This window comes from Oncorhynchus mykiss, chromosome 2 (assembly GCF_013265735.2).
Source record: "Oncorhynchus mykiss isolate Arlee chromosome 2, USDA_OmykA_1.1, whole genome shotgun sequence".
NCBI classification, from domain to species: Eukaryota; Metazoa; Chordata; class Actinopteri; order Salmoniformes; family Salmonidae; genus Oncorhynchus; species Oncorhynchus mykiss.
In genome coordinates, this window is record NC_048566.1 from 54398314 (window position 1) to 54426009 (window position 27696).

At 40.5% G+C, this 27696-nt stretch overlaps 1 protein-coding gene across 3 annotated transcripts in view; it reads left to right on the forward strand.

Annotated features, from left to right (window-relative positions):
- Positions 1 to 27696, forward strand: part of itga11b (integrin, alpha 11b) — a 91037-nt gene that overhangs the window by 33396 nt on the left and 29945 nt on the right. For 2 of the 3 annotated variants that reach the window (XM_021565519.2, XM_021565510.2), the window contains 9 exons: positions 892 to 1003; positions 17298 to 17407; positions 17832 to 17923; positions 18028 to 18142; positions 18252 to 18379; positions 19162 to 19310; positions 19561 to 19705; positions 19979 to 20144; positions 20482 to 20552. In XM_021565519.2, coding sequence (XP_021421194.1) covers positions 892 to 1003; positions 17298 to 17407; positions 17832 to 17923; positions 18028 to 18142; positions 18252 to 18379; positions 19162 to 19310; positions 19561 to 19705; positions 19979 to 20144; positions 20482 to 20552 — 1088 coding nt within the window. Of the gene's footprint in view, positions 1 to 891; positions 1004 to 9344; positions 9657 to 17297; positions 17408 to 17831; positions 17924 to 18027; positions 18143 to 18251; positions 18380 to 19161; positions 19311 to 19560; positions 19706 to 19978; positions 20145 to 20481; positions 20553 to 27696 lie in introns of those variants that run through there. The other variant, XM_021565528.2, reaches the window with a different exon arrangement.

Below are 27696 nucleotides of genomic sequence, written 5' to 3' on the forward strand. Positions count from 1 at the left end.
GGCACCCTGATTCTAGTTTGTAAGCTAGGCATGCTACTGCCTGGGAAGGTCTCCCACTCAGAAGTATGAGATGGGGAGGGGGGCGGGGGTAGGTTGACCTCCGGTCTCCCCACTGGAAACCTGAGGTTGTGGGAGCGGGCTAATCTATCAAATACCGCACCTCTAACTTTGTACAGTACTAATACAATTAGTAAAATCAGTCACACTGCGAAATGCTACCAAATAAACCACAATTCATTCATAATACTGTGAATACATAGTTTCACAGACATATTGTGGCATTTTTTTCTGGTTTGTGCGAAATCATGAAGAATAATATAAAACCAGTCTGCACACCACCAAGGTGAATTGGTTTAGTTTTGACTCTTGGTTGATGGGTCATTACCCATCCCCCAACACTGTCAACCAAGAGTCACGACTAAACCAATTGACGCTTGAGTACCAAATCAGCACAAATTTGTTTCCATTTGTCTTTGTTACTTCTTTTTGATATCAAGCGTGTAATTACACAACATTAGTTACATAGTGGAACAAGAAAATGTTTCGTAACATCAGTAGTTACACATGTGGACTAACCTTCAGCAAGTGAATGTGCAATTGCACATTTCGTGTTCCAAATGTGTAATACTTGAGAGCTACACAACCTTATTACCATGTAATTACTTAGTGACATCTATGTAACTACTATTATTACTACAGTTATTACTGGGTAGTTACATATTAATAGGAGCAACTTATTGTAACGTGTTACTGGTAAGTTTGCTCCTCTCACTGTGCAAGTGATTGGTAAGCCCGTCGAGTGTGAGATGCAACGCAATAGTGGTGTAATTACATTCATTCAGTGTACTTAATCTTTTAAATGCTTATACAATGTTTTGTGTGTGTTTCTAGGCCTTCGGCAATGCTTCAATTTTGACACAAAGAAGTACAAGATCATTGAAGGCTCCAAAGAGGCCCAGTTTGGGTACACAGTACAGCAGCATGAGGCAGGAGGACGGAAGTGGTAAGACACACTCTTTCTATATTCTCTCGCTCATATTTCCACTCTAAATCACTATCACTTCCTCCCCACTCAATCTTCCAATCACTGTAAAATGAAAAAGTTGATTTCATCATCACCCAAAGATTTGGACAAGTTCGGAAAGCATTTCAGAAAGGCTTTGGACAACGTTATTACTGTTCCCAGCAAGCAAAATGAAGTTGAAAGGATGTCTACAAGATGTATTTTCCAGGCGTTAAAGTTAAGTTCATTTTAGGTTCTGAATGAAAGGTGAAAATATGTGTTTTCCTGATGTTTAAAATACGTATTTTTGAGGTCCTCCCAAAACAAGAAAAAATGTGTTAGGTCCGGACCAGACCAAATCTTCAGCACAGTACGCCATATTTCAGCTCAGCATAGCATACAGTATAGTATGGTACAGGACAGAGTGTTATTCAGTAGAGTACAGTTGAGTACGGTACAATACAGTAAAGTTTAATTCAGAAGAGAAAAGTACAGTAGAGTACAATAGTTTAATCCAGTACACTACAGTTTAATTCATTAGAGTAGACTACATTAGAGTAAACTATACTTTACTTTTCTTTATTGTAATGTCCCGTACTCTGCTGTCCTCCCCATTACTGTACTGTGCTGTTCAAACTTGTGAAACATAGACGTCTATGCTTGGTTCAGATTTGGTCAGGACCGGACCAAATCTGAACCTATCATAGACATCTATGTTTGTGCCAAAACAAGGCAGGACCGGACCAAATCTGAACCTATCATAGACATCTATGTTTGTGCCAAAACAAGGCAGGACAGGACCAAATCTGAACCAAACATAGATGTTGAAATCAAGGCCGGTCCAGACTGCACCAAAAAAAGTCTGTCCTTGCTTAGTGGGTTTATACCTCTTCCAGAAAACATAGTGCTCAAGGGGTATAAATACTTTCTGATTACTTTCTGATTCATTGACACGCAATGAGAGATCATTGCGTGTCAATGAATCAGAAAGTATTTATACCCCTTGACCTTTTCCACATTTTGTTGTGTTTCAGCCTGAAATCAAAATGGATGAAATATGTTTCCCTCACCAATCTACAGTACCCCATAATGACAATGTAAAAACATGATTTTATTTTTTATATATTTTTTATCATATAATAGGAAATACAGAACATCTTATTTAGATAAGTATTCACAACCCTGAGTCAATACGTTAGAATATGTCAGAATCACCTTTGGCAGTGATTTCTGCTGTGAGTCTTTAAATGGTAAGTTTCCAAGAGCTTTGCACACCTGGATTGTATAATATTTGCACAAAACTGTAACTAGACACTCAGAAACATTCAATGTTGTCTTGGTAAGCAACTTCAGTCTATATTTGGGCCAGCGTTTTAGGTTATTGTCCTGCTGAAAGGTGAATTTGTCCCTCATTGTCTGTTGGAAAGCAGACTGAACCAGGTTTTCCTCTAGGATTTTGCCTGTGCTTAGCTCTATTCCGTTTCTTTTTATCCTAAAAAACTCCTTAGTCATTGCCGATAACAAGTATACCCTAACATGATGTAGCCACCACTATGCTTGAAAATATGAAGGGTATTACTCAGTGATGTGTTGTGTTGGATTTGCCCCAAACACAACACTTTGTATTCAGGACATAACATTCCTTTCTTTGTCACATTTTTTGCCGTTTTAATTTAGCTCCTTATTGTACAGGCTTCCTGTCATATACTCTGTCATATAGGTTAGTATTGTGGAGTAACTACAATGTTGTACAATTCTCAGTTTTCTCCACATCCATTAAACTTGAACTGTTTTAAAGTCACTATTGGCCTCAGGGTGAAATCTGAAGTGTAATTCATAACTTCACCATGATGAAATGGATATTCTATGTCTGCTTTTTTTTTTTTTTTTTTTTACTCATCTACCAATAGATGCCCTCCTTTGCGAGGCAATGGCAAGCCTAACTGGTGTTTGTGGTTGAATCTGTGTTTGAAATTCCCTGCTCGACTGAGGGACCATACAGATAATTGTATGTGTGGGGTAACGAGATGAGTTATTCATTCAAAAATCACGTTAACCTCACTAGGGTAGGGGGCACTATTTTCACCTCCGGATGAAAAGCGTGCCCAAAGTAAACTGCCTGCTACTCAGGCTGAGAAGCTAGGATTTGCATATAATTGGTAGATGTGGATAGAAAACACTCTTTAGTTTCCAAAACTGTTAAAATAATGTCTGCGAAAACCTGAGGAAAATCCATCCAGGAAGTGCCATTATTTTGAAATGGCTGTTTTTCCAATGAAAGCCTATCCACCATTTAAAGGGATAGGACCCAGATTCCGTTCCCTATGGCTTCCACTAGTTGTGAACAGTCTTTAGACATTGTTTCAGGCTTTTAGTCTGAAAAATGAGGGAGAATGACCACTTTGAATGAGTGGATAGTGGGATGTCCCCAGAGCTGTTTGCTGCGCACGACTGAGAGCGTGCCTTTCTTGTTTTTCTTTTATATTGACGACGCTATTGTCCGGTTGAAATATTATCAATTATTTAGGCTAAAAACACCCTGAAGATTTATAAACATCGTTTGACATGTTTCTACAAACTTTACCGGTATTATTTGGAATTTTCGTCTGCCTGTTGTGACTGCCTTTGAGCCATTGGATTACTGAACAAAACGCTCCAACAAAACAGAGGTTTTTGGATATAAAGAGGGACTTTATTGAACAAAACAAACATTTATTGTGTAACTGGGGGTCTTGTGAGTACAACCATACAAAGATCATCATAAGTAAGTGATTAATATTATTGTTATTTCTGACTTTTGTAACTAATCTACTTGGCTGGTCACTGTCTGTAATGTTTTGTGAGCTGGGCGCTGTCCTCAGATAATCGCATGGTATGCTTTTTGAAATCCGACACCGTGGTTGGATTAATAAGAAGTTAATAATTAAGCCGATGTCTAACACTTGTTTTATGAATTTTTATAATGAGTATTTCTGTTTTTGAATTTGGTGCTCTGCAATTTCACTGGATGTTGGCCAGGTGGGACAGTAGCATCCCACCCCCTAGAGAGGTTAAACACTATTATTGTACACAGAGTGAGTCCATGCTACGTATTATGTGACTTGATAAGCAAATTTGCCATAACAAAAGAATAGAATACTTTATTTTTTACATAATGTGGTATTTTGTGTAGGCCAGTGAAACAAAATCTCAATTTAATCCATTTAAAATTCAGGCTGTAACACAAAATGTGGGAAAAGTCAAGGGATGTGAATACTTTCTGAAAGCACTGTATTTGGATGAAAGAAGAGTACACCTGGATATCAATAGGATTGTGTTCCTCCCAACAGACTCCATACAGTCATACACATCAGAACAGGAGCTGAGATGTTGCCTGGAGCTGAGATGTTTCCCACTACCCCATAAAGGTTGGCTGAAATAGGCCTGCATCAGGTGTCTTGCCTGTGGTTTGAGAATTATCTGTCAGATAAGACTCAAATAATGATTTCTGATGGCGTCAAGTCTAGTTTCCTGGATATTACCAGAGGTGTATCGCAGGGGTCGGTACTGGAACCTGTTCGCTTTACTACATATATAAATAGCCTGTTAAAGGCTATGTTAGAGTTGCAATGTGACTTTGTTGCCTTAGAGAAAGCCCTGTTTGTTTTTTAACCTGTACTTAATGAGGGCAAGACTAAATATATGTCATTTTCTAATTCTCGCAAAACATTTTCAGATGAACTGCATATTTATTAATTGGATGTTTCTCCCATCGATCGGGTTCAGGCCTATAAATATCTGGGCATTTGGATTGACAAAGACTTAATGTTTAAAAAAACATATGGATGAGCTAGTTAAAAAGCTAAGATTTAAAGTGGGATAATTTTTTTGAAATAGATATTTCCTCTCCCTAAATATCAGGAAGCAGATGGTCCAGTCGAATTTCCTGCCAGTTCTAGACTATGGTGACACCATTTACCATATTGTAGCAGCCTCTACTCTTAAACCTTTGAATGTATCCTACCATAGCTCCCTTCGCTTTATCGCAGGTGACAGTTTAATACTGCATCTTGTATCAAAAGGTTGGCTGGTCCTTCTTAAAGTCCCATAGATCACTTCATTATTGCCTACTACACAAACTTCCAACTGACCTAACTTCGTTGCTAACGTATAAAAGAATGAGCTACTGACCAATTTAGGGAAATGCTCCTTTTGTTTTAGTGCCCCCCATTGTTGGAATAACCTATAAAATTCCTTGCATCTTGATTCACTTGTGTCGCTAGGGCAGTTTAGGACTCTGGTGTTGAATACATTTTTTGAGGATGGCAGTTGTTTCGATTGATTGTAGTGGTTTATTTGTTGGAATTGTGGTGTTGAGGTTGTGGTGTTGTGGTTATTTTTCTTCTTGTTGTTTTATTTGTAATGGAAATGTTTTCTTCCTGTTTGTTAGAAAATGTTTGTACTCAGGGGACCCTTGTGTAGGAAACCCTGGTCTCAATTGAGCTACCCTGAATAAATAAAGTGAATTAATAAACAAAAATAAAACAATAAGTGTAACGTCTCTCTCGTACATTGGAGATTATTTATGGTCATCTTTCGTTGAAATTCTGTTTTCATATTGTAAAAGTGGAAATGTGCAATCCATATGCCTCTAGCTAGCTTTTCCCTGCTTCATCATACACAATGTGCATGTGTACATGCATGCATGCAGGTGCATACACACACACATCCACCCACACACACCACCAATGGGTCTCTATGGCACTGGGTGTTTTGCCAACCTGGACACAGGGATAGGTGTCACATAGTTAATGTAAATCTGTCTCCCTCGATTTAGTATGACGTTACATTTTGTATGGTATATATTCAATTGTGGATGTCCATCATCCATTTAGTATGAAATGTTAAAAATTGCAAATTCGTACAATATGTTATGAACTCCACATTGTTGTGGCTAACGTTAGCTAGGCTAGGGGTTAGAGGTTAAGGTTAGGGGTTAGGAGTTTGGGTTAGTGGTTAAGGTAAGGGGAAGGGGTTAGCTAACATGCTAAGTAGTTGCTTAGACATTCGAGTCACGACCAATCTCTCTCCTTTCATTTTTGGCTTAATATGTAAAGTCCCCTGTTTTGTGGACCTGTGTGGTTCTGGTACTTTCACTTAGAAATCGATATGTGGAAACCATAGATCGAAATTACTTGCATTGAGCGGTAGCCCTGATTCTTACGGACACAGGAGTACAATACGTTTGGAAAGTATTCAGAACCCTTGACTTTTTCTACATTTTGTTACGTGACAGCCTTATTCTAAAATTGATTAAATAAAACATTTTCCTCATCAATCTACACACAATAGCTCATAATGACAAAGCAAAAAAAAAAGGGGGGGTTTTATACATTTTTTTAAAAGTTGAATGTGCTGACAACAAAATCACACAAAAATGATCAATGGAAATCAAATGTATCAATCCATGGAGGTCTGGATTTGGAGTCACACTCAAAATTAAAGTGGAAAACCACACTACAGGCTGATCCAACTTTGATGTAATGTCCTTAAAACAAGTCAAAACAACAACAAGTCAAAATGAGGCTCAGTAGTGTGTGTGGCCTCCACGTGCATGTAGTGTATATTCAGCTCTGGGAAGAGTCTTGGTGGTTCCAAACTTCTTCAATTTAAGAATGATGTTGGCCACTGAGATGGGAGAACCTTCCATTAGGACAACCATCTCTGCAGCACTCCACCAATCAGGTATTTACGGTAGAGTGACCAGACGAATGCCACTCCTCAGTAAAAGGCACATGACAGCCCGCTTGGAGTTTGCCAGAAGGCACCTAAAGGACTCTCAGACCATGAGAAACAAGATGCTCTAGTCTGATGAAACCAAGATTGAACTCTTTGGCCTGAATGCCAAGCGTTACATCTGGAAGAAACCTGGCACCATCGCTACGGTGAAGCATTGTGGTGGCAGCATCATGCTGTGGGGATGTTGTTCAGTGGCAGGGACTGGGAGACTAGTCAGGATTGAGGGAAATATGATCTGTGAAAATACAGAGATATCCTTGATGAAAACATGCTCCAAAGCGCTCAGGACCTCAGACTGGGGGGAAGGTTCACCTTAAAACTAGATAACGACTAAGCACAAAGCCAAGAAAATGCAGGAGTGGCTTTGGAACAAGTCTCTGAATGTCCTTGAGTGGCCTAGCCATAGCCCGGGCATGAACCCCATCGAATGAACCCCATTTCAGGTTTCTCCATCTCTGGAGAAACCTGAAAATAGCTGTGCAGCAACACTCCCCATCCAACCTGACAGAGATTGAGAGGATCTGCAGAGAAGAATGGGGAAAACACCTCACATACAGGTGTGCCAAGCGTGTAGCGTCATGTCCAAAAAGCCTCAAGCCTGTAATCACTGCCAAAGGTGCTTCAAGAAAGTACTGAGTAAACAGCCTGAATACTTATGTAAATGTCATACTTCCGTTTATTAAAAACCTTTGTCATTATGGAGTATTGTGTGTAGATTGATGGGGGAAAGGCGAGTTCCTAACGAGTTCAGGAAGCCAAGCTAGAGCTCTGTGAGATGTTCACAGCAATGGGGGCAGACATTTTGATCAAGAAAGACCGTTAGAAATTATGCACATTTTCTGTAACACTAAATATACAAATATGCATTTTACAGTTGAAAGGAAGGTGAAAACGAAAAAATTATAAATTGATTACACTATACTTTCCATCATATTTTCATCATATTTGTACTGTGTACTTGAGCTTGTGTCCTCAAGTGACTATACCTCAGCAATTTTTAACTGTTTGTACCAGAAAGGTGAGATTTTTTACTTTCTTGGAGTATGCAGTGTTACTAGTTATTGTTAATGGCCCTGATAAATTGTTATTTTTGGGGATTATGGAGATTACATTTTCAATTACATTTATTTGTGTGTTACTAGTTATTGTTAATGGCCCTCCTGATAAATTGTTATTTTTGGGGATTATGGAGATTACATTTATTTATTTGTATATATATTTTTTTTACATTTTACCCCCCCTCTCCCCAATTTCGTGGTATCCAATTGTTAGTAATTACTATCTTGTCTCATCGCTACAACTCCCTTACGGGCTCGGGAGAGACAAAGGTCGAAAGCCATGCGTCCTCTGAAACACAACCCAACCACACTGCTTCTTAACACAGCGCGTCTCCAACCCGGAAGCCAGCCGCACCAATGTGTCGGAGGAAACACCGTGCACCTGGCTACCTTGGTTAGCTCGCACTGCCCGCCACAGGAGTCGCTGGTGCGCGATGAGACAAGGATATCCCTACCGGCTAAACCCTCCCTAACCCGGGCGAGGCTAGGCTAATTGTGCGTCGCCCCACGGACCTCCCGGTCGCGAACGAGCCTGGGCGCGAACCCACAGTCTCTGGTGGCACAGCTAGCGCTGCGATGCAATGCCACTGCGCCACCCGGGAGGCCTCCTCAATTACATTTATGAGGTTTTAAGTAACCGTCTTTCCTATGTAACAAGGCCAAATGTAACATATCATACTAATTTGTGTCTCACAGATTTATGTTAAACTGAACAAAATTATAAACGTAACACACAACAATTTCAACTATTTTACTGAGATACAGTTCATATAACGAAACCAGTCAATTGAAATAAATTCATTAGACGCTAATCTATGGATTTCACATGGGAGGCCTGGGAGGCCCACCCACTCGGGAACCAGGCCCACCCACTGGGGGAGCCAGACCCAGCCAATCAGAATGAGTTTTTCCCCACAAAAGGTCTTTATTACATACAGAAATTGTCCTCAGTTCAATCATCTGTCCAGGTGGCTGTCTCAGACGACCCCAGAGGTGAAGAAGCCGATGTGGAGATCTTGGGCTGGCGTGGTTACAAGTGGTCTGCAGTTGTAAGGCCAGTTGGACGTACTGTCAAATTCTCAAAAATGATTGTTGGAGGCAGCTTATGATAGAGAAATGAACATTAAATTCTCTGGCAACAGCTCTGATGGATATTTCTGCATTTTAATCAGCTTCTCGATATGCCACACCTGTCAGGTGGATGGATGATCTTAGCAAATGAAAAATGCTCACTAACAGGGATGTAAACAATTTTGTCCTCAAAATGAGATAAAAAATATTTTTGTGTGTATGGGACATTTCTGGGATTTTTTCTTATTTCAGCTCATAAAATATGGGACCAACACTTTACATGTTGTGTTTCTATTTTTGTTCATTATATGTTAACTCTTGACGCCAGGCTGAAATTCCTTTCCTCTTAATGTCTGCTGTCAGTGAGGTATGAGTCTAGCCTGACAGAATATCACATCCCTCATCTTTATGGCTCTCAACTGCTGCTACTCTCCACAGGAATGGACTTTAAGTCCTTTACCGAGGTGAGCTTGTGGAAAGGAGCATGAATTAAATCCGTCTCCAGCTGGTTGTTTTTGTTGAACTATTAATGTGATCAATTATAATTTGTAAACCTAACAGTTTAAAAGCTGCTAGCTTAACTTTTAGTCGGGCGTCTTGGATGAGAGGGTTTGATCGTCAAGATGGCCGAGATTGAGTAACGTTCCAGGTCTTCTTACGGTTTCCAGACTGGAAGTCTTTCAGCCATGCGGAATATCTTGCGGTTCTTCCAGGATTGCAAAATATTTTGCTCTATGAAGTCACAGGTAAATAAGTGGAAAGTATTTGTGTTTGTCTAGCAACCTGTTCGCAAGCATCCCAGAGGCTTTTGATGACTCTGGAAAGAATGTGTTGTGGTCGTTTATTCCCAAGCCCCCTTCTGTGCATCCCATCACTGGCCGATTAGTAGGGGGAGAAAAACAAACTACACAGTGATAAAGGAAGGGGTTGTTACTTCACAAGCAGAGCCTGGGGTGTATTCATTAGTTGGATTCCGTTGCAAAATGTTTTGTCTGTTGCAAAACGTTTTGCAACTGTAACCATTTACTCCAAAAGAAAAACGACCACACCCCAGGCACTGCTTGTGAAGTAACAACCCCTTCCTTCCCGTATCACTGAGCAGTAAACGGTAAACGTTTTTGTTGCAAAACGTTTTGCAACAAACTAAATGTTTTGCAACTGAATCTGACTAAGGAATATATTCATAGTTTTCTATTTGAGCCTGGGGACCTTTGTAGAGGCATTGGTGACATGCAAAAAGTATGTAAAAATCTGTTGTTCTCCCCCTGAACAAGGCAGTTAACCCACTGTTCCTAGGCTGTCATTGAATATAAGAATTTGTTCATAACTGACTTGCCTAGTTAAATAAAGGTAAAAAAAATATATATGTTTAATGCTTTGAAATGTATTTGGCCCTTATTAAACGGCCAAGAGGAACATATGCAAACTTGTTTCCTCGATATTTACCTCTGGTGAATTTACACCAAGCATCACATTCAAACCTTAATGGCCTCTGGCTTTTATATATGAACAGTTGCCATTCAAATGTGACGGTGTTGAATATCACAGCCAAATACCATTGGCCGTTAACGCTCTCCTAGTCATCTGTGTATCCAGCTGACTGACATTTGGGCTGTCAGCTCCCACATTCTCTGCTACCTCAGATCAGAAGCCAAAGGGATCAGAGCATTGCGTAATGGGGTCAGACGCCTTTGACCTTTGAGTCAAAGGGAAGGTCACGCTAAGAGGTGGCAGATGTTTGCAGGGCTGCGTGAATCTGTTTGTTTAGTCTGTTTGTTCCTTTGATCTTTGTGTTTGATTTTGGTCTGTGACTTGGCGGGTGGACTGCAAACTACGGGCAGAACTTAACTCGTGCCTACGCGTTAGAAAATTATTCCAGAAAACTTTGCTAATGGGAGATTGCCTGCACCTGCGTGTTAAAACAAACTTGCTTGCAACTAAAACCTCACAAGAATAAACCAGCAGAGTGGTAGACTACAAAGCGAGATCAAGGAGTTAGCCAACTAATTTGCAAGAATATTCTGAAATAACTTCAACATTTAAAAAAATATAAGCTTTTAGAAAGATTAACTTTTCCACAATTTGTTACATTACAGCCTTATTCTAAACTGGACAAAATAAATGTTTTCCCTCATCAATCTACAGTACACACAATACCCCCTAATGATGAAGCGAAACTTATTTACATAATTATTCAGAACCTTTGCTATCAGACTGGAAATTGACCTCAGGCATATCTTGTTTCCATTGATCATCCTTGAGAAGTTTCTACGACTTGATTGGAGTCTGCCTGTGGTATTTCAATTGATATGACATGATTTGGAAAGGCACACACCTGTTTATATAAGTTCCCACAGTTGACAGTGCATGACAGAGAAAAAACCAAGCCATGAGGTCAAAGAAATTGTCCGTAGAGCTCCAAGACAGGATTGTGTTCGAGTCACAGATCTGGGGAAGGGTACCAAAAAATGTCTGCAGCATTGAAGGTCCCCAAGAACACAGTGGCCTCCATCATTCTTAAAATGAAGAAGTTTGGAACCACCAAGACTCTTCCTAGAGCTGGCTGCACGGCAGAACTGAGCAGTCGGGGGAGAAGGGCCTTCGTCAAGAAAGTGACCAAGAACCCGATGGTCACTCTGACAGAGCTCCAGAGTTCCTCTGTGGAGATGGGAGAACCTTCCAGAAGGACAACCATCTCTGCAGCACTCCACCAATCAGGCCTTTATGGTAGAGTGACCAGATGGAAGCCACTCCTCAATAAAAGGCAGATGGCAGCCTGCATGGAGTTTGCCAAAAGGCACCTAAGGAGTCTCTGAAAATTATAAACAAGATTCTCTAGTCTGATGAAACCAAGATTGAACTCTTTGGCCTGATTGCCAAGCGTCACGTCTGGAGGAAACCTGGCACCATCCCTACTGTGAAGCAGGACAACGACTCTAAGCACAGGACCAATACAATGCAGGAGTGGCTTCGGGACAAGTCTCTGAATGTCCTTGAAAGGCCCAGCCGGAGTCCAGACATGAACCCAATTGAACATCTCTGGATAGACCTGAAAATAGCTGTGCAGAGACGCTCCCCATCCAACCTGGCAGAGCTTGTGTGGACCGGCAGAGAAGAATGGGAGAAACTCCTCAAATACAGGTGTGTCAAGCTTGTATGGTCATACCCAAGAAGACTAAAGGCTGTAATCACCCCCAAAGGTGCCTCAAGAAAGTACTGAGTAAAGGTTCTGAAAACTTATGTAAATGTTACATTTCAGTTTTTATTTTGCTTTGCCATTATAGGGTAATGTGTGTAGATTGATGAGGATTTTTTCAAATCCTTTTTAGTATAAGGCTGTAATGTAAAAAAAATTGGAAAACGTCAAGGGGTCCTCATACTTTCCGAATGCACTGTATCTATATTTAGCTTTCTTAATGAACCACACCAGAAATCAACTGTTATTTCTGGTTGTTTGTAAAAGTTAGCTTGCTAACTCATTGACCCTACTTTGTAGCATACCCTTCAGTTGAGCTCATGTTGTTCGTGTGTCAAACGAGTCTGACACCAGACAGCTGCGTGTAGGTTCTCTACTCCCGTCTAAAATGAAATATCGACATATCAGGAACATAAATAAATCGCAAGACTGCCTATCAATCTAAAATACTTTTTGTAAGTACAGTTGAAGTCGGACATTTACATAAACCTTAGCCAAATACATTTAAACTCAGTTTTTCACAATTCCTGACATTTAATCCTAGTACAAATTCCCCGTCTTCAGGCAGTTAGGATCACCACTTTATTTTAAGAATGTGAAATGTCAGAATAATAGTAGAGAGAATGATTTATTTCAGCTTTATTTTCATTCCTCACATTCCCAGTGGGTTAGAAGTACATACACTCAATTAGTATTTGGTAGCATTGCCTTTAAATTGTTTAACTTGGGTCAAAAGTTTCGGGTAGCCTTCCATAAGCTTTACACGATAAGTTGGGTATATTTTGGCCCTTTCCTCCTGACAGAGCTGATGTAACTGAGTCAGGTTTGTAGGCCTCCTTGCTCGAACACACTTTTTCAGTTCTGTCCACAAATTGTCTATAGGATTGAGGTCAGGGTTTTGTTCTGGCCTCTCCAATACCTTGACTTTGTTGTCCTTAAGCCATTTTGCCACAACTATGTAAGTATGCTTGTGGTCATTGTCCATTTGGCAGACCCATTTGCAACCAAGCTTTAACTTCCTGACTGATGTCTTGATATGTTGCTTCAATATAACCACATAATTTTCCTTTCTCATGATGCCATTTATTTTGGGAAGCGCACCAGTCCATCCTGCAGCAAAGCACCCCCACAACATGATGCTGCCACCCCCGTGCTTCCCGGTTGGGATGGTGTTCTTCGGCTCCCCCTTTATCCTCCAAACATAATGATGGTCATTATGGCCAAACAGTTCTATTTTTGTTTCAACAGACCAGAGGACATTTCTCCAAGAAATATGATCTTTGTCCCCATGTGCAGTTACAAACCGTAGTCTGGCTTTGTATTGGCGGTTTTGGAGCAGTGGCTTCTTCCTTTGCTGAGCGGCCTATCAGGTTGTCAATTTAGGACTCGTTTTACTGTGGATATAGATACTTTTGTACCTGTTTCCTCCAGCATCTTCACAAGGTCCTATGCTGTTGTTCTGGGATTGATTTGCACTTTTTACACCAAAGTACGTTCATCTCTAGGAGACAGAACACATCTCCTTCCTGAGTGGTATGATGGCTGCATGGTCCCATGGTGTTTATACTTGCGTACTATTGTTTGTACAGATGAACGTGGTACCTTCAGGCGTTTGGAAATTGCTCCCAAGGATGAAACAGACTTGTGGAGGTCTACAATTCTTTTTTCTGAGGTCTTTGCTGATTCATTTAGATTTTACCATGATGTCAAGCAAAGAGGCACTGAGTTTGAAGGTAGGCCTTCAAATACATCCACAGGTACACCTCCAATTGACTCAAATGATGATCAGAAGCTTCTACAGCCATGACATAATTTTATGGAATTTTCCAAGCTGTTTAAAGGCACAGTCAACTTCGTGTATGTAAACTTCTGACCCACTGGAATTGTGATACAATGAAATATAAGTGAAATAATCTGTCTGTAAACAATTGTTGGAAAAATTACTTGTGTCATGCACAAAGTAGATATCCTAACCGACTTGCCAAAACTATAGTTTGTTAACAAGACATTTGTGGAGTGGTTGAAAAACAAGTTTTAATGACTTCAACCTAAGTGTAAACTTACGACTTTAACTGTATGTGGAATTATAGTTCCTTCAAACATTTGATCTTAAATGACAACATAATTAGAATATCACATTTCAGGTAAGACCCAAATGCATACTGTGTTGAAGTAACATTGTTTATTACAGCAACAGGGGCAGGCAAACGACAGGTCAAGGCAGGCAGGGGTCGATAATCCAGAGTAGTGAGGTAAAGGTACAGGACTGCAGGCAGGCGCAGGGTCAGGTCAGAGAGAGGCTGGTAATCAAGAGTAGGGGCAAAAGTACAGGACGGCAGGCAGGCTCAGGGTCAGGCAGGCGGGCACAGAGTCAAGACAGGCAAGGGTCAAAACCAGGAGTGTGAGAAAAAGAGAGACTAGGGAGAGACCAGGGAAAAGCAGGAGCTGGGAATTTGCTATGGCATCAAACTCCAACGTGATTCAGGCATTTCCCAAGCACCATTTTGCCCAAGGCCCCATTTAGCAGTATTACCCTCTCCTTTTGACACTAATGACTCGGTTATAACTTTAATAACAGGCTCACCGCTGATTGTTTTAGCAGGAATTCTGGAAATTGGCTGGAATACCAGTAGATAAGGCCTTCTTTCTCTGGCTGTCATACTGTAGGTTTACAGTGCCTTGCGAAAGTATTTGGCCCCCTTGAACTTTGCGACCTTTTGCCACATTTCAGGCTTCAAACATAAAGATATAAAACTGTATTTTTTTGTGAAGAATCAACAAGTGGGACACAATCATGAAGTGGAACGACATTTATTGGATATTTCAAACATTTTTAACAAATCAAAAACTGAAAAATTGGGCGTGCAAAATTATTCAGCCCCCTTAAGTTAATACTTTGTAGCGCCACCTTTTGCTGCGATTACAGCTGTAAGTCGCTTGGGGTATGTCTCTATCAGTTTTGTACATCGAGAGACTGAAATTTTTTCCCATTCCTCCTTGCAAAACAGCTCGAGCTCAGTGAGGTTGGATGGAGAGCATTTGTGAACAGCAGTTTTCAGTTCTTTCCACAGAATCTCGATTGGATTCAGGTCTGGACTTTGACTTGACCATTCTAACACCTGGATATGTTTATTGTTGAACCATTCCATTGTAGATTTTGCTTTATGTTTTGGATCATTGTCTTGTTGGAAGACAAATCTCCGTCCCAGTCTCAGGTCTTTTGCATCAGGTTTTCATTCCAGAATGGTCCTGTATTTGGCTCCATCCATCTTCCCATCAATTTTAACCATCTTCCCTGTCCCTGCTGAAGAAAAGCAGGCCCAAACCATGATGCTGCCACCACCATGTTTGACAGTGGGGATGGTGTGTTCAGGGTGATGAGCTGTGTTGCTTTTACGCCAAACATAACATTTTGCATTGTTGCCAAAAAGTTCAATTTTGGTTTCATCTGACCAGAGCACCTTCTTCCACATGTTTGGTGTGTCTCCCAGGTGGCTTGTGGCAAACTTTAAACAATACTTTTTATGGATATCTTTAAGAAATGGCTTTCTTCTTGCCACTCTTCCATAAAGGCCAGATTTGTGCAATATACGACTAATTGTTGTCCTATGGACAGAGTCTCCCACCTCAGCTGTAGATCTCTGCAGTTCATCCAGAGTGATCATGGGCCTCTTGGCTGCATCTCTGATCAGTCTCCTCCTTGTATGAGCTGAAAGTTTAGAGGGACGGCCAGGTCTTGGTAGATTTGCAGTGGTCTGATACTCCTTCCATTTCAATATTATCGCTTGCACAGTGCTCCTTGGGATGTTTAAAGCTTGGGAAATCTTTTTGTATCCAAATCTGGCTTTAAACTTCTTCACAACAGTATCTCGGACCTGCCTGGTGTGTACCTTGTTCTTCATGATGCTCTCTGCGCTTTCAACAGACCTCTGAGACTATCACAGTGCAGGTGCATTTATATGGAGACTTGATTACACACAGGTGGATTGCATTTATCATCATTAGTAATTTAGGTCAACATTGGATCATTCAGAGATCCTCACTGAACTTCTGGATAGAGTTTTCTGCACTGAAAGTAAAGGGGCTGAATAATCAGTTTTTGATTTGTTAAAAAAGTTTGAAATATCCAATAAATGTCGTTCCACTTCATGATTGTGTCCCACTTGTTGTTGATTCTTCACAAAAAAATACAGTTTTATATCTTTATGTTTGAAGCCTGAAATGTGGCAAAAGGTCGCAAAGTTCAAGGGGGCCGAATACTTTCGCAAGGCACTGGAAATACCGCTGAAGTGTGGACTCCAGGAGACTCCATCTTATGTTTGTAATAACGGTAATATTTATAGTAAAAGCCTGAGGTTGACAGGGCAAATGGACTCCACGCCTCTCACAGAATTAGTACTTCACCACACTGTCCGCTGTCTATTCTCTCTTGTTGACATAGAAAATATTTGCCTTCATCCTTTGCTGTTTTAGTCATTCCAGGCTCTATTTCAATTTGTCTTTCCTTGATTCCTTGCATCCTATCTCCTTGCGTCAGTTCAAAACTAATAAAACAGTCTCAGCCACAAGGGCTAACCCGCTTTCCAGGCTGTGTTCAACCTGTCAAGGAAACCTTGCTAGCTTGGTAGCTAGTTAGCAGCTAGGCTAGCTCCTACGCCAATTAGCTCTTCAAACTGTATGGTCTGTTTTTGTACCAGTACATTCCAGTACACGGAGCCATCTTAGAATTGATGATAAAGCATGACCAGCTAGACCATGCTGGACCAGCATGGACCAGCTTGGTCACCAGTATACCAGCATCACCAGCATAAGCTGGTATGCATCCACAACACAGTGAAGGGCGGTCAACAGTGTCCTAAACACAGCGAAGGCGGGTCACTAGTGTCCAAAACACTGCAAAGGCTGGTCACCAGTGCCCAAAACACAGCGAAGGCTGGTCACCAGAAAACCAGCCTAACCAGCCAGACCATGCTGGTCAGAGCAGCTGAACCAGCTTGACCATACTGATCAGACCAGCTTTACCAGCATCCGTCCAGAACTGACCAGCATAGACCAGTAAAGACCAGAAAATACCAGCATGGACCATCTTGAAATGTATGATGGTCTATGCTGTTTTTTCAGCAGGGTATTCTCTCTTTTTGATGTAGAAATTAAGATCAGTCCTCATCCTTTGCTGTTTTTGTCATTCCAGGCTACTAGTTGGAGCTCCCTTTGAAACCAGTGGCCAACACCAGACAGGCGATATATACAAATGCCCGATGGACACCAGTCCCAACACCAACTGCACTAGACTCAACCTAGGTATGGCTGAATGAGATAGATAGATTCCATACGGAACTGTTCTCCCTCCAAATCACAGCACACCTTCGCATACTTTACAGAATATGATTCCCTCCAGAAGCGGGCTCTCCGACCAGGTGTTCAGTTGGATTAGAAACACCTGGCAGCACTGTGTGCTGTAGATTGAGAGCTCACATTGTTGACTCAAGTCCAACTCATGCAGAGGAAACTTTACACCCTGTTATGCCCAGTGGGAGTTATGCATGATGGACAGTTACAGTATGAATTACCCATATAGGCCACCCGATGATGCATTAAACATAGTATCATAGCATCAGCTTGACTGTGATTTCATTGATATTGTTGAATTTGTCTAATGTTGTGGTTCATTCAATGCACATTTTTAAAATTTGTTTCTTTGTCTTCTTTCATTAATTCCTTCAAGGAAAGGTATCCCTGAACAACGTGTCAGAGCGCAAGGACAAAATGAGGCTGGGCATGACACTGACCTCCAACCCTAAGGACAACAGCTTTGTGGTGGGTGTCAATTGATCTTGACTGTTGAAAATATTAAATTGAGATTTACTGTGGTCTGTGTTTAACCCAATTGAAGGTGGTTCATCAATGGCTTTGTGTTCCAGACCTGTGGTCCTCTGTGGTCGTACGAATGTGGAAGCTCCTACTACAGCACAGGCATCTGCTCCAGGGTTAACGAAAGCTTCAAGTTTTCCAAAACCATCTCGCCGGCCTTTCAGAGTAAAAAAATCTACTCTCACAATCTACAATTCACTCACATACACCTCATAAGACAATGGCTTCCCAGAGTTACTCTCTGTCACAGACCGTTTCCAATTGCTTCTTCCAGGGTGCGAGACCTACATGGACATAATGATTGTGCTGGACGGGTCCAACTCCATCTACCCCTGGTATGAGGTGCAGGACTTCCTCATCAACATTCTGCAGAAGTTCTACATTGGGCCAGGTCAGATCCAGGTGTGTTATCGGAGATTCTGATCTGATTCTGATAGACAAGTATGTGTACCTGAATGTGTATTATTCTGTGGCCAGTGAGTGTATATAGTCATGTCCAAAATTATGGTGTACCTTCCAGCAAGACAATAACCCCAAGTACACATCAATATCCACAAAGAAATGGTTAATTGACCACAAAATCAAAATATTTGCAATGGCCATCTTAGTCTCCGAACCCCATTGAAAACCTGTGGTTTGAATTGAAGAGGGCAGTCCGTAAGCACAGAAGAAGGATATCAAGGATCTGGAAAGATTCTGTTTGGAGGAATGGTCTGAGATCTTCCCAATGTGTTCTTCAATCTCATAAAATATTTTAGTAAAAGGCTCAGTGTCGTTATCCTCACAAGGGCAAGGTGCTGGAGAATTGAAAACAGAGATGCAAATAAACAGGGGCCCCTATTTCTTTTATTACTTGTTAAACAAAATCTCTTTCTCTGAGCAATTTTTTTGTATAAAATAATTTTCACACAAAAATGTGCATACAATATAGCTCAACATTTGTATTCTTTATTTCATATAGTATTTTTTGCTCATCTTTATAAAGGATGCCAATAACTGTGGATCTGACTGCATGTGTGGGAGCCAGTATCTCTACGCTCTGTGTGGAAGTTGTACCCATAGACACAGACCTAGTATCATCTTTATCTTCCTCAAATCCTAACGTTAACCATCAATGTGGAAAATACTATGCTGCCTTTAGACCAGCACCCAGGGGCAATTGAATCACACTCCTATCTCTACAGGTTGGAGTGGTGCAGTATGGGTCAAGGGTGGTCCATGAGTTCACCCTGAATGACTTTCGCTCTGTGGAGGAGGTGGTAGAAGCAGCCAAGACCATCGACCAACGGGGAGGGGAGGAGACACGCACGGCCCTGGGCATCAATGTGGCACGGTATGGAGAGCTGCTGAACACTGGTCATAACTCTCACCCTAATCCCAAGTTTCTCAGTATCATTTTCCATAGTAGTGCCTTTCGAAACAGGGGGTAAAATAAAGCACTTTGTTGCTGAATTGGTTGCGCAGTGTCGAGGTAAAGTTGCTAATGTTGTTTATCCATAATGATTGATTGAATAACTAACCGATAGTTACTCATAACGGTTAATGAGTTGACTGAAGAAAAAAAAAACTGTATTCGCTCAAAGGACGGAAGGATTTAAACGGGGAGGTCGGAAAGGGGCTAAGAAAGTGATGCTCGTGATCACGGATGGTGAATCCCACGACAGCCCTGACTTGCAGAAGGCCATGGAGGACACTGAGGCGGACAACATCACCATGTATGCCATCGCTGTGAGTCAGTCTGTCCCTTTTTACACTCCCCTGGGAACACTGTAATCCCATTCTCTGTTCCTTCTGCCACGTCTTGGTCTATCACTTACATGTTATACCGTTTCCATATCCTGTGCTTGAATTGATGTTCTCTATTTTTTTAGAGCATCTGCCTACTATTCTATCAATGTTCTATAGCATTTATCAGATCATGTGCCTAGTATTCTTTTGACGTTCAATGGTATTTCCTATATCCTCTGTTTGGTATTGACATTGCATGTTATGTACCACCAGGTATTGGGCTACTACAATCGGCGCGGGATAAACCCAGAGGCCTTCTTGAAAGAGATCAAGTATATCGCCAGCGATCCTGACGACAAACACTTCTTCAATGTGACTGATGAGTCGGCGCTAAAGGACATAGTGGACGCCCTGGGAGAGAGGATCTTCAGTCTCGAGGGTATTTTCCTTTAATGACCCTTTAGTTTCATCAAGTGTTCAAGGGATTGTAATCTCAGAAACACCCAGAAATACATCTTGCTTGTGTTAGCTAGGCTAGCTAGCTGCATTTACTTCTGGGGGTGGACGTGTCTGAATTTGAACAACGTTTAACATTCTGCAACAGATGTTCATTTTTTTTATTTTTTTTATGAAAATCTGTCTCTAGAGATGAATGGAATTGTGAAGTTTATAATGGTGGCAATATAGAACAATTCTGGAGGACTCCATTGTAGCAGACTGCGATGATCATTCTAATGAAGTGTGTAGACTAGCTGTCACTTCACTGTTCTCCACAGGAGTGAACCCTAATGGGACGGGGTTCGGTCTGCAGATGTCTCAGGCAGGCTTCTCATCACACATAGTGGAGGTGAGTCTGAAATAAGTCACCACATGAGTCTAACCTGGGATCTGGTTTTATACTCACTGACTCTCCCTCTCACACTTTATTGGAATAGGCAAGTGGTTTTACAGGTTCTACCTTCCAAAAAGGTGGAGTGTTTTTTTTTCAAGGTGGGTAAAGGGCTGTTACTGTGATGGTATGAACACACCTGCGGTCACTACTCATGACCGCAGTCAAATTCCAGTGACTGTTGAGTCACGGTAACTAGGCTATCAATTACACAGCAAACTAGCAGCATACTGTATATTTAGCTATCTAAGTAATGCATTTTGAGTTTCCACTTACTGAGATGGTGAATTAGCCCAGATACATATTTTATATATTTTACCAATAAGATGTCCCTTCTGTTGGTGCGTGCAAATACGAGTGCATATGTCATTTCAACTCCACATTGTGGTTCCATTAAGAATCAAATCAAATAAATCTTATTCATAATGAATTAATGATGCATGTTGGGAGCAGGTAATTTTCCCAACACACTTATAACATTCGTATTTCATCAACACTGTCCAGTACATGCATATTTAGTCTATAATATCGTTCAGATTAATATAATGATTATTTAATGTGATGTATAATTAATGAAATAGGGTAAAGAAAACTACATCTACCATAGCACCCTCTTGAACTAATGCATATTTTCCTGCTTTCTTTAGCGCTGAGTTGACTCAGGTTTTAAATGTCAATTTGTTAAGTTAGCTATTAAAACACAGATTTTTGGAGGATCTGAGATTTGAACATTTAGAAGCCTGATCTGAATGATGAGGATAAATTGTGATGGGAATTAGAGGTCCCGTTAAGTAATGGTCCCAGGGCTTCCCACCCGGACCTGATATACACTTTACAGTGCATTCGGAAAGTATTCAGACATTTTTCCAAATTTCCTTACGTTACAGCCTCAGGTGCTTGTAATTGAACTGCTCTATATTATGCTACTACTATTTTATCTGAACGTTGTGATATACAGTACCAGTCGAAAGTTGACACATCTTAATCCCAGAAGTGATTAAATAGTTTTTTTCCCCCTCATGAAACTACATACAATACCCCATAATGACAAAGCAAAAACTGTTTTTTAGAAGGTTTTGCAAAACAGAAATATCACATTTACATAAGTAATCAGACCCTTTAGTCAGTACTTTGTTGAAAAACATTTGGCAGGGGGTTCCCCTTGTGGCGCAGCGGTCTAAGGCACTGCATTGCAGTGCTGGAAACATTACTACAGACCCGGTGTCACGGCAGATTTCCTCCTCTTCCTCTGAAGAGGTGAAACAAGGATCGGACCAATACGCAGCGTGGTAAGTGTCCATGGTTTTAATAGGAAAACTCAACAAGAACACAAATACAAAAAACAATAAACGTGAACTAACCGGAACAGTCCCGTGTGGCACAAACACTGACACAGGAAACAATCTCTCACAAAATACCCAAAGAATATGGCTGCCTAAATATGGCTCCCAATCAGAGACAACGATAAACACCTGCCTCTGATTGAGAACCAATCCAGGCAACCATAGACTTACCTACACACCTAAAAGAACACAACCCCATAAATCTACAAAAAACCCTAGACAAGACAAAACACATAAATCACCCATGTCACACCCTGGCCTAACCAAAATAATAAAGAAAACAAAGATAACTAAGGCCAGGGCATGACATTAGGCCATAACTAGCAATGCAAATGGCTCTGAGATATGAATAATATTACTACAAAGATCATACACGTCAGCTAGCTAACAGTACGCTTTAACTTTCCCATTGTTCCTCGACTGTAGTGTACAATATACCATGTTCTAGCTCTGAGTCTCTACTTTTATCCAACAATTTCAAATGTTGCTACATAAGATCGAATCAAGTTGGTCAGTCACATATTACTGAGTACCACTGTCCATATTTTCAAGCATAGTCGTGGCTGCATCATGTAATGGGTATGATTGTAATTGTTTGGGATTGGGGAGTTTCTCAGGATAAAAAGGAAATGGAATGAAGCTAAGCACAGATGAAAACCTGGTTGTCTGCTTTCCACCAGACACTGGATAATGAATTCACCTTGCAGCAGGAAAATTGCCTAAAACACAAGGCCAAATCTACACTGGAGTTGCTTACCAAGAAGACAGTGAATGTTCCTGAGTTACAGGGTTACAGTTTTTAAATCTACTTGGAAATGTATAGCAAGACTTTTAATGGTTGTCTAGCAACGATCAACAACCAATTTGACAGAGCTTGAATAATTTTAAAAAAGAATGATGAGCAAATGTTGCACAATCCAGATGTGGAAAGCTCTTAGTGACTAATCCAGAAAGACTCACAGCTGTAATCGCTGCCAAAGGTGCTTCTACAAAGTAAGGACTTATGACTTAAATACTTATGTAAATTATATATTTCTGTATTTAATTTTCAATAAATTAGCAAAAATATCTAAAAACATGCTTTCACTTTGTCATTATGGGGTGTTGTGTGTAGATGGGGGAGAATGTGTTTTGTATCCATTTTGAATTCAGGGTGTAACAACAATATGTGGAATAATTCAAGGGGTATGAATACTTTCTGAAGGCACTCTATGTAAAAAATATGTACATTTTTCTGCATATGTGTAAGCATACCTCTTGGGCTGTCTGTATCCTCCTGACTTGTGGTTATTTTTTTTTATGAATATATGGGTAATATATTGAAATGAATGTGAGTCTTTTACATTTAGTTATTGCTTGCTTTTCTAAAGTCTACCAACCTTGCCAGCAGTCATGCCAGCTAAGATAGTCAGACAAGCTAGCTACTCGAACTTGCTCTATAGCCTAAAATGGTTTATAGACAGCTAGTTATGAAGTTGGGAGTTTGGAAACCTATCTGGCTAGCTAAAGCCAACTTCATAAAATTGCTAGTTGGCTAGTAGTATACAGAGAAACAACAACAACAATCAAATTAATCTGTGCCCCCTATTGGCATGACACCTCTGGTTGGGAGCTGACTGTTGTAGCCTACCTGACAGATATTCATGCCATATCTATGTTGCACTGCATCATTTAGGCTACAGTATTTAAAATTATTTGAATACGCCAACAACATCCATTCTATTTTCACCTTATATAAAAGTGTTCTGACATATGCAACATTGCAGTTGCATTAATGACAATTAGACAGGGCTCGAAATGAAGGGCTTATCTTTTTTTCTTTTTTGTGACGGTTCAAAACAGACTCTGGGACAGTTCTGGGATGCTAGATCCAAAGTTCCTACATCCACTGTAAATCCCCAAATTTTTAAATAACGAAACTGATAGAACAAATTAGAAAGTTTAGCTTAAAATGCTGATAAACTATTATTTCTTTCTTCACATTATAAGCAGCAACGAGCACACAACAATAAGCTCACATTTACTAAAATGCAAGTAGCGGGGAAAACACTATTGCTCATCGGACATGCCAATGCCAGAGATGGAAGTAAATATCCATAAAATAATGTTGAAAGAGGGGACATCTAAAGATACAAAAAGATATCGGTTGCTAATATGACTAGGATTGTGCCTTTGGCTGCTGAAAGAAAGTTGGTTTGAAAACCAAGAGAACAGAAGAGAAATGTTGGTTTCAATGGCATAAGGCTAGGAGGAAGTGTTCATAAAACAATTCCATGGTTGGATTTTGGCTAGGCTACTTTGAAGCAATATGCATCATTAGGACTATATGAAGTAAAACGTCCAGATTTCAAGCTATTTATGGTTTCAAAATGCTGACAGATCGCAAAGTGGCGATGTGCTGTAAACAACAGGCACTGGCCTTTCTCTCCGCTGTTGTGACCATTTGATCTGAACATGTATGTTGACAGAATCAAACCTTAAAGGGCAATTCTGCCACTTTTCAACCTCAGATTCCTAATCTCAGCACCAAACCAGTGTCTACATGTATAAAAACAGCGCTTTTCTATGATCTGTGGTTAAAAAGATAAAGGCCCTGAAAAATGCTTCTCTGTGACATCACAGGGTAGGATTAAAAGTACAAAACAGAGATTTTCAAAACATGCAAAGAGTTTGTAGCTAAAGGGAGGTTATTTTCTTGCTCCCAACGTCACCGCGAATATCAAGTGTTTGAAAATCACTGTTTTTACAATGTTGGGATGGGCACGCATATTCAAATATGCGAACAGACGTTAGTATTCAAATATTTATTAATTTTTGAAAAACATTTATCATAGGTCTATTTTAACAATGAAAGGCTTTGTCTAAATGATATTAAATAATCTAAGTGACATTGCTACACATAAGGATATACCATGACATTTTAAATTCTTAATAAAAAATAAAAACAACTTTTAAATGTAGGTTTATGACTTGCACAACATAAAAATACATCCTTTAATAGCCCACATGGGTTTCATACGTTTTAGTTGTTATTGTCGGCCAATGAAAGTGGCACTGTCTACAGTCAGTGCCTCCATGTGTAGCAAGCAATTTGGGAGCTCTCTAATCAGTGCAAAATGCAATGAAAATGATGGAATTAAGTTAATTAAATGAGAAGGAGTTGGTTACAATGACGAGCAAACATCAATTAGGCTATTCTTCAATCTGGATGGAATTGTTGTAGACAAGAATGGGAAGCTGAGCAAAATAGCCATAAATAGTCTAGGTAACTAGCTAGCTAGCTCGCTGGATAGCATAGCTGGCTATCTTAGCTAGCTTATTTACATCGATTTGTTGCAGTCAGTCATGTGTACTTCCAGATGGGATGATAGATAACCTGTGGAATGTACAACTTTGTCTAACTAGTGTGAGTCTATGTGGCTGGTCTCTCTCCCTCTCTCTCCCTCACTCACTCACTCACCGGCCCCTGCCCACCCACTGTGGGGACAACCATTGGACTGGGGAAGCAACGTTTTGGAACGTTCAGATAGAAATATGCTATGTAGAACAAACATGCATCTCTGACATGCAGAATATGGAATCACGTCAGCTCTATTTTTGGTATTTCTATCTGCAACGTTCAAGAACGTTTTCGTACTAAACATGGCCCAGGTGTGAATTGCAAGTAGGGCCATGGGGAGGTTGCATTCCAATGAGTTGTGTCCGGGGCTGAACGGAACCGAATCTGTTGTATTTATACACCGCTTTAAAGATCTCTTGGGAAGACTACATTACCCAGGTGGGAGGTGTATGTTGGTGAAAGATGATGGGTGGTAGATGATGAATGTGAGCTACCTCTAAGGAGCTCATATTATTGTTCATATTAGCATGGACCACGGCACTGTGGATACTGGAGAAAGCATTAACCGTCTCTGGGAAAAATTATATATTCATCAACGCATTGTTGGATTCTAGGCACAGGGGCAATTTGAGAATGAGATGATGATAACGTTGTGGAAAATATTTTTTGTTGGCGGAGGGAGGGGTGGGGGGGGGACTTTAAGAGGAAAACAGGCAAGAGAGTACAGATGGTTTAGTTGAATGCAGAGCTTGCCAGCTAAACACATGCACAGACAAACAGACAGACAGACAGACAGACAGACAGACAGACAGACAGACAGACAGACAGACATTAACACACACATCATACACATTAACACAGATACACACTGATCAACAAGCTCACACAACACAGACACACCAAATATTTTGAGATTGTCCTATTGTGATGGAAAGTATTTGCTCATAGTTTGAAATACTAATATATTTAGGGGATTATTAGCTGAATTCATTTAATATAGTACAGTTCAAAATAATATGGAAAGATTTGTTCAGCTCATTGGTTGTGTTGGCTGACATTGCTGCACTACTGACATGAGTCATTTGGGGTTTTACCTCTTGCATACCAAACCCCAGTCTTCAGGGATCTCTCCAGGTATCAGTTTTATGTATCATCTCACTTTTGTTTGTCTCCTCAATACTCATTTGTCTCTACGTTGGCCATTTGAATGCTGTTCCCTCATGTCAGGGCAGGGAACCACACTGTCCATATCACAACTTGGGGCTGTGTCTGAAAACAGTGCCCTACCGGTTTCATTTTGTTTGTTGTCAGTGACTCTTTGTTAGATCCCCTTCTGTTTGAGTGTCATTTTTGGTTTTCTTGCTAGGGAACGTAACACTGTCAAATCCTTTCTTCCTCCGTCATCCTTGTTTCCTCAGTCCTTCTCAAAGCTCATTGGAAAAGGATATCCGAGGGAGGTACCTTGGATTCTCTCCTTCAATGCACTTTGAGAAGAAATGAGGAAACAAGAATGAATGAAATAAGGATGTAACCTTTTCAAAAACAGTCGCCTGCAACCCACCTTGAACCTCATATGGCTACTTCCTCCAACCACTTTTCCACACTGGTATGGCCAACACTCAGGTTTTTTCACACTTGGTCCCTTTCAGACAGACTCAGTGCAGTTCACTTAATATTGTGTCCAGTGTGAACACTCCAAAGGAACTCAGACCCCTCAAAAGAGCCCCCAAAGCAAACAGGACTGAGAGGTGGTCTGAGTTTGGTTCCCTTTAATTCCTTGGTCCGGTTCCATTTTTTTTAGGGCAACGTGAACACTAAGCCCCCAGGTTCACTTGTCATTGTTCCTTCACCACACACTAGAATACTGCAACACCGTTTCACCTGCCATAACCCCTCACATTGGTGCCACAAAAGAGAAGATGATGATGCGCAGGTTCGCAGAAAAAAACGTGTGCTGTTCTTGGATATTGATTAGCAATTGTCAATGATGTACAGAAATGCCAAAATATGTGTGGAGTTTTTAGTTCAGATTATTTGTTTGCAATATGTAATCTATAAAGAGAGCTTCATAAGCTGTTTATTCGCTTGTGGGGTTTGAATGGTGTGAGAAGACAACAACATATTTGATGAGAATCCCAACATACAAAATCAATTCTAGCTCTTAAAGGGGCAGTAGCCTACATTGGGTGCGCAATTTTCAATTAAAGCATTATTTAATCGGCAGCTGTTCTTCTGCTATTTATCCTATTACAGATAATATTTACATGTTAATATTATCTTTTGATTACAATTTTTATGTCTCATCTTTTAACTAAATGCAATCTATTAGCTTCCAAAATGTAAGTAGGTATAAACAGTATTCAGACCCCTTGACTTTTTCCTCATTTTTTACATTACAGCCTTATTCTAAAATGGATTG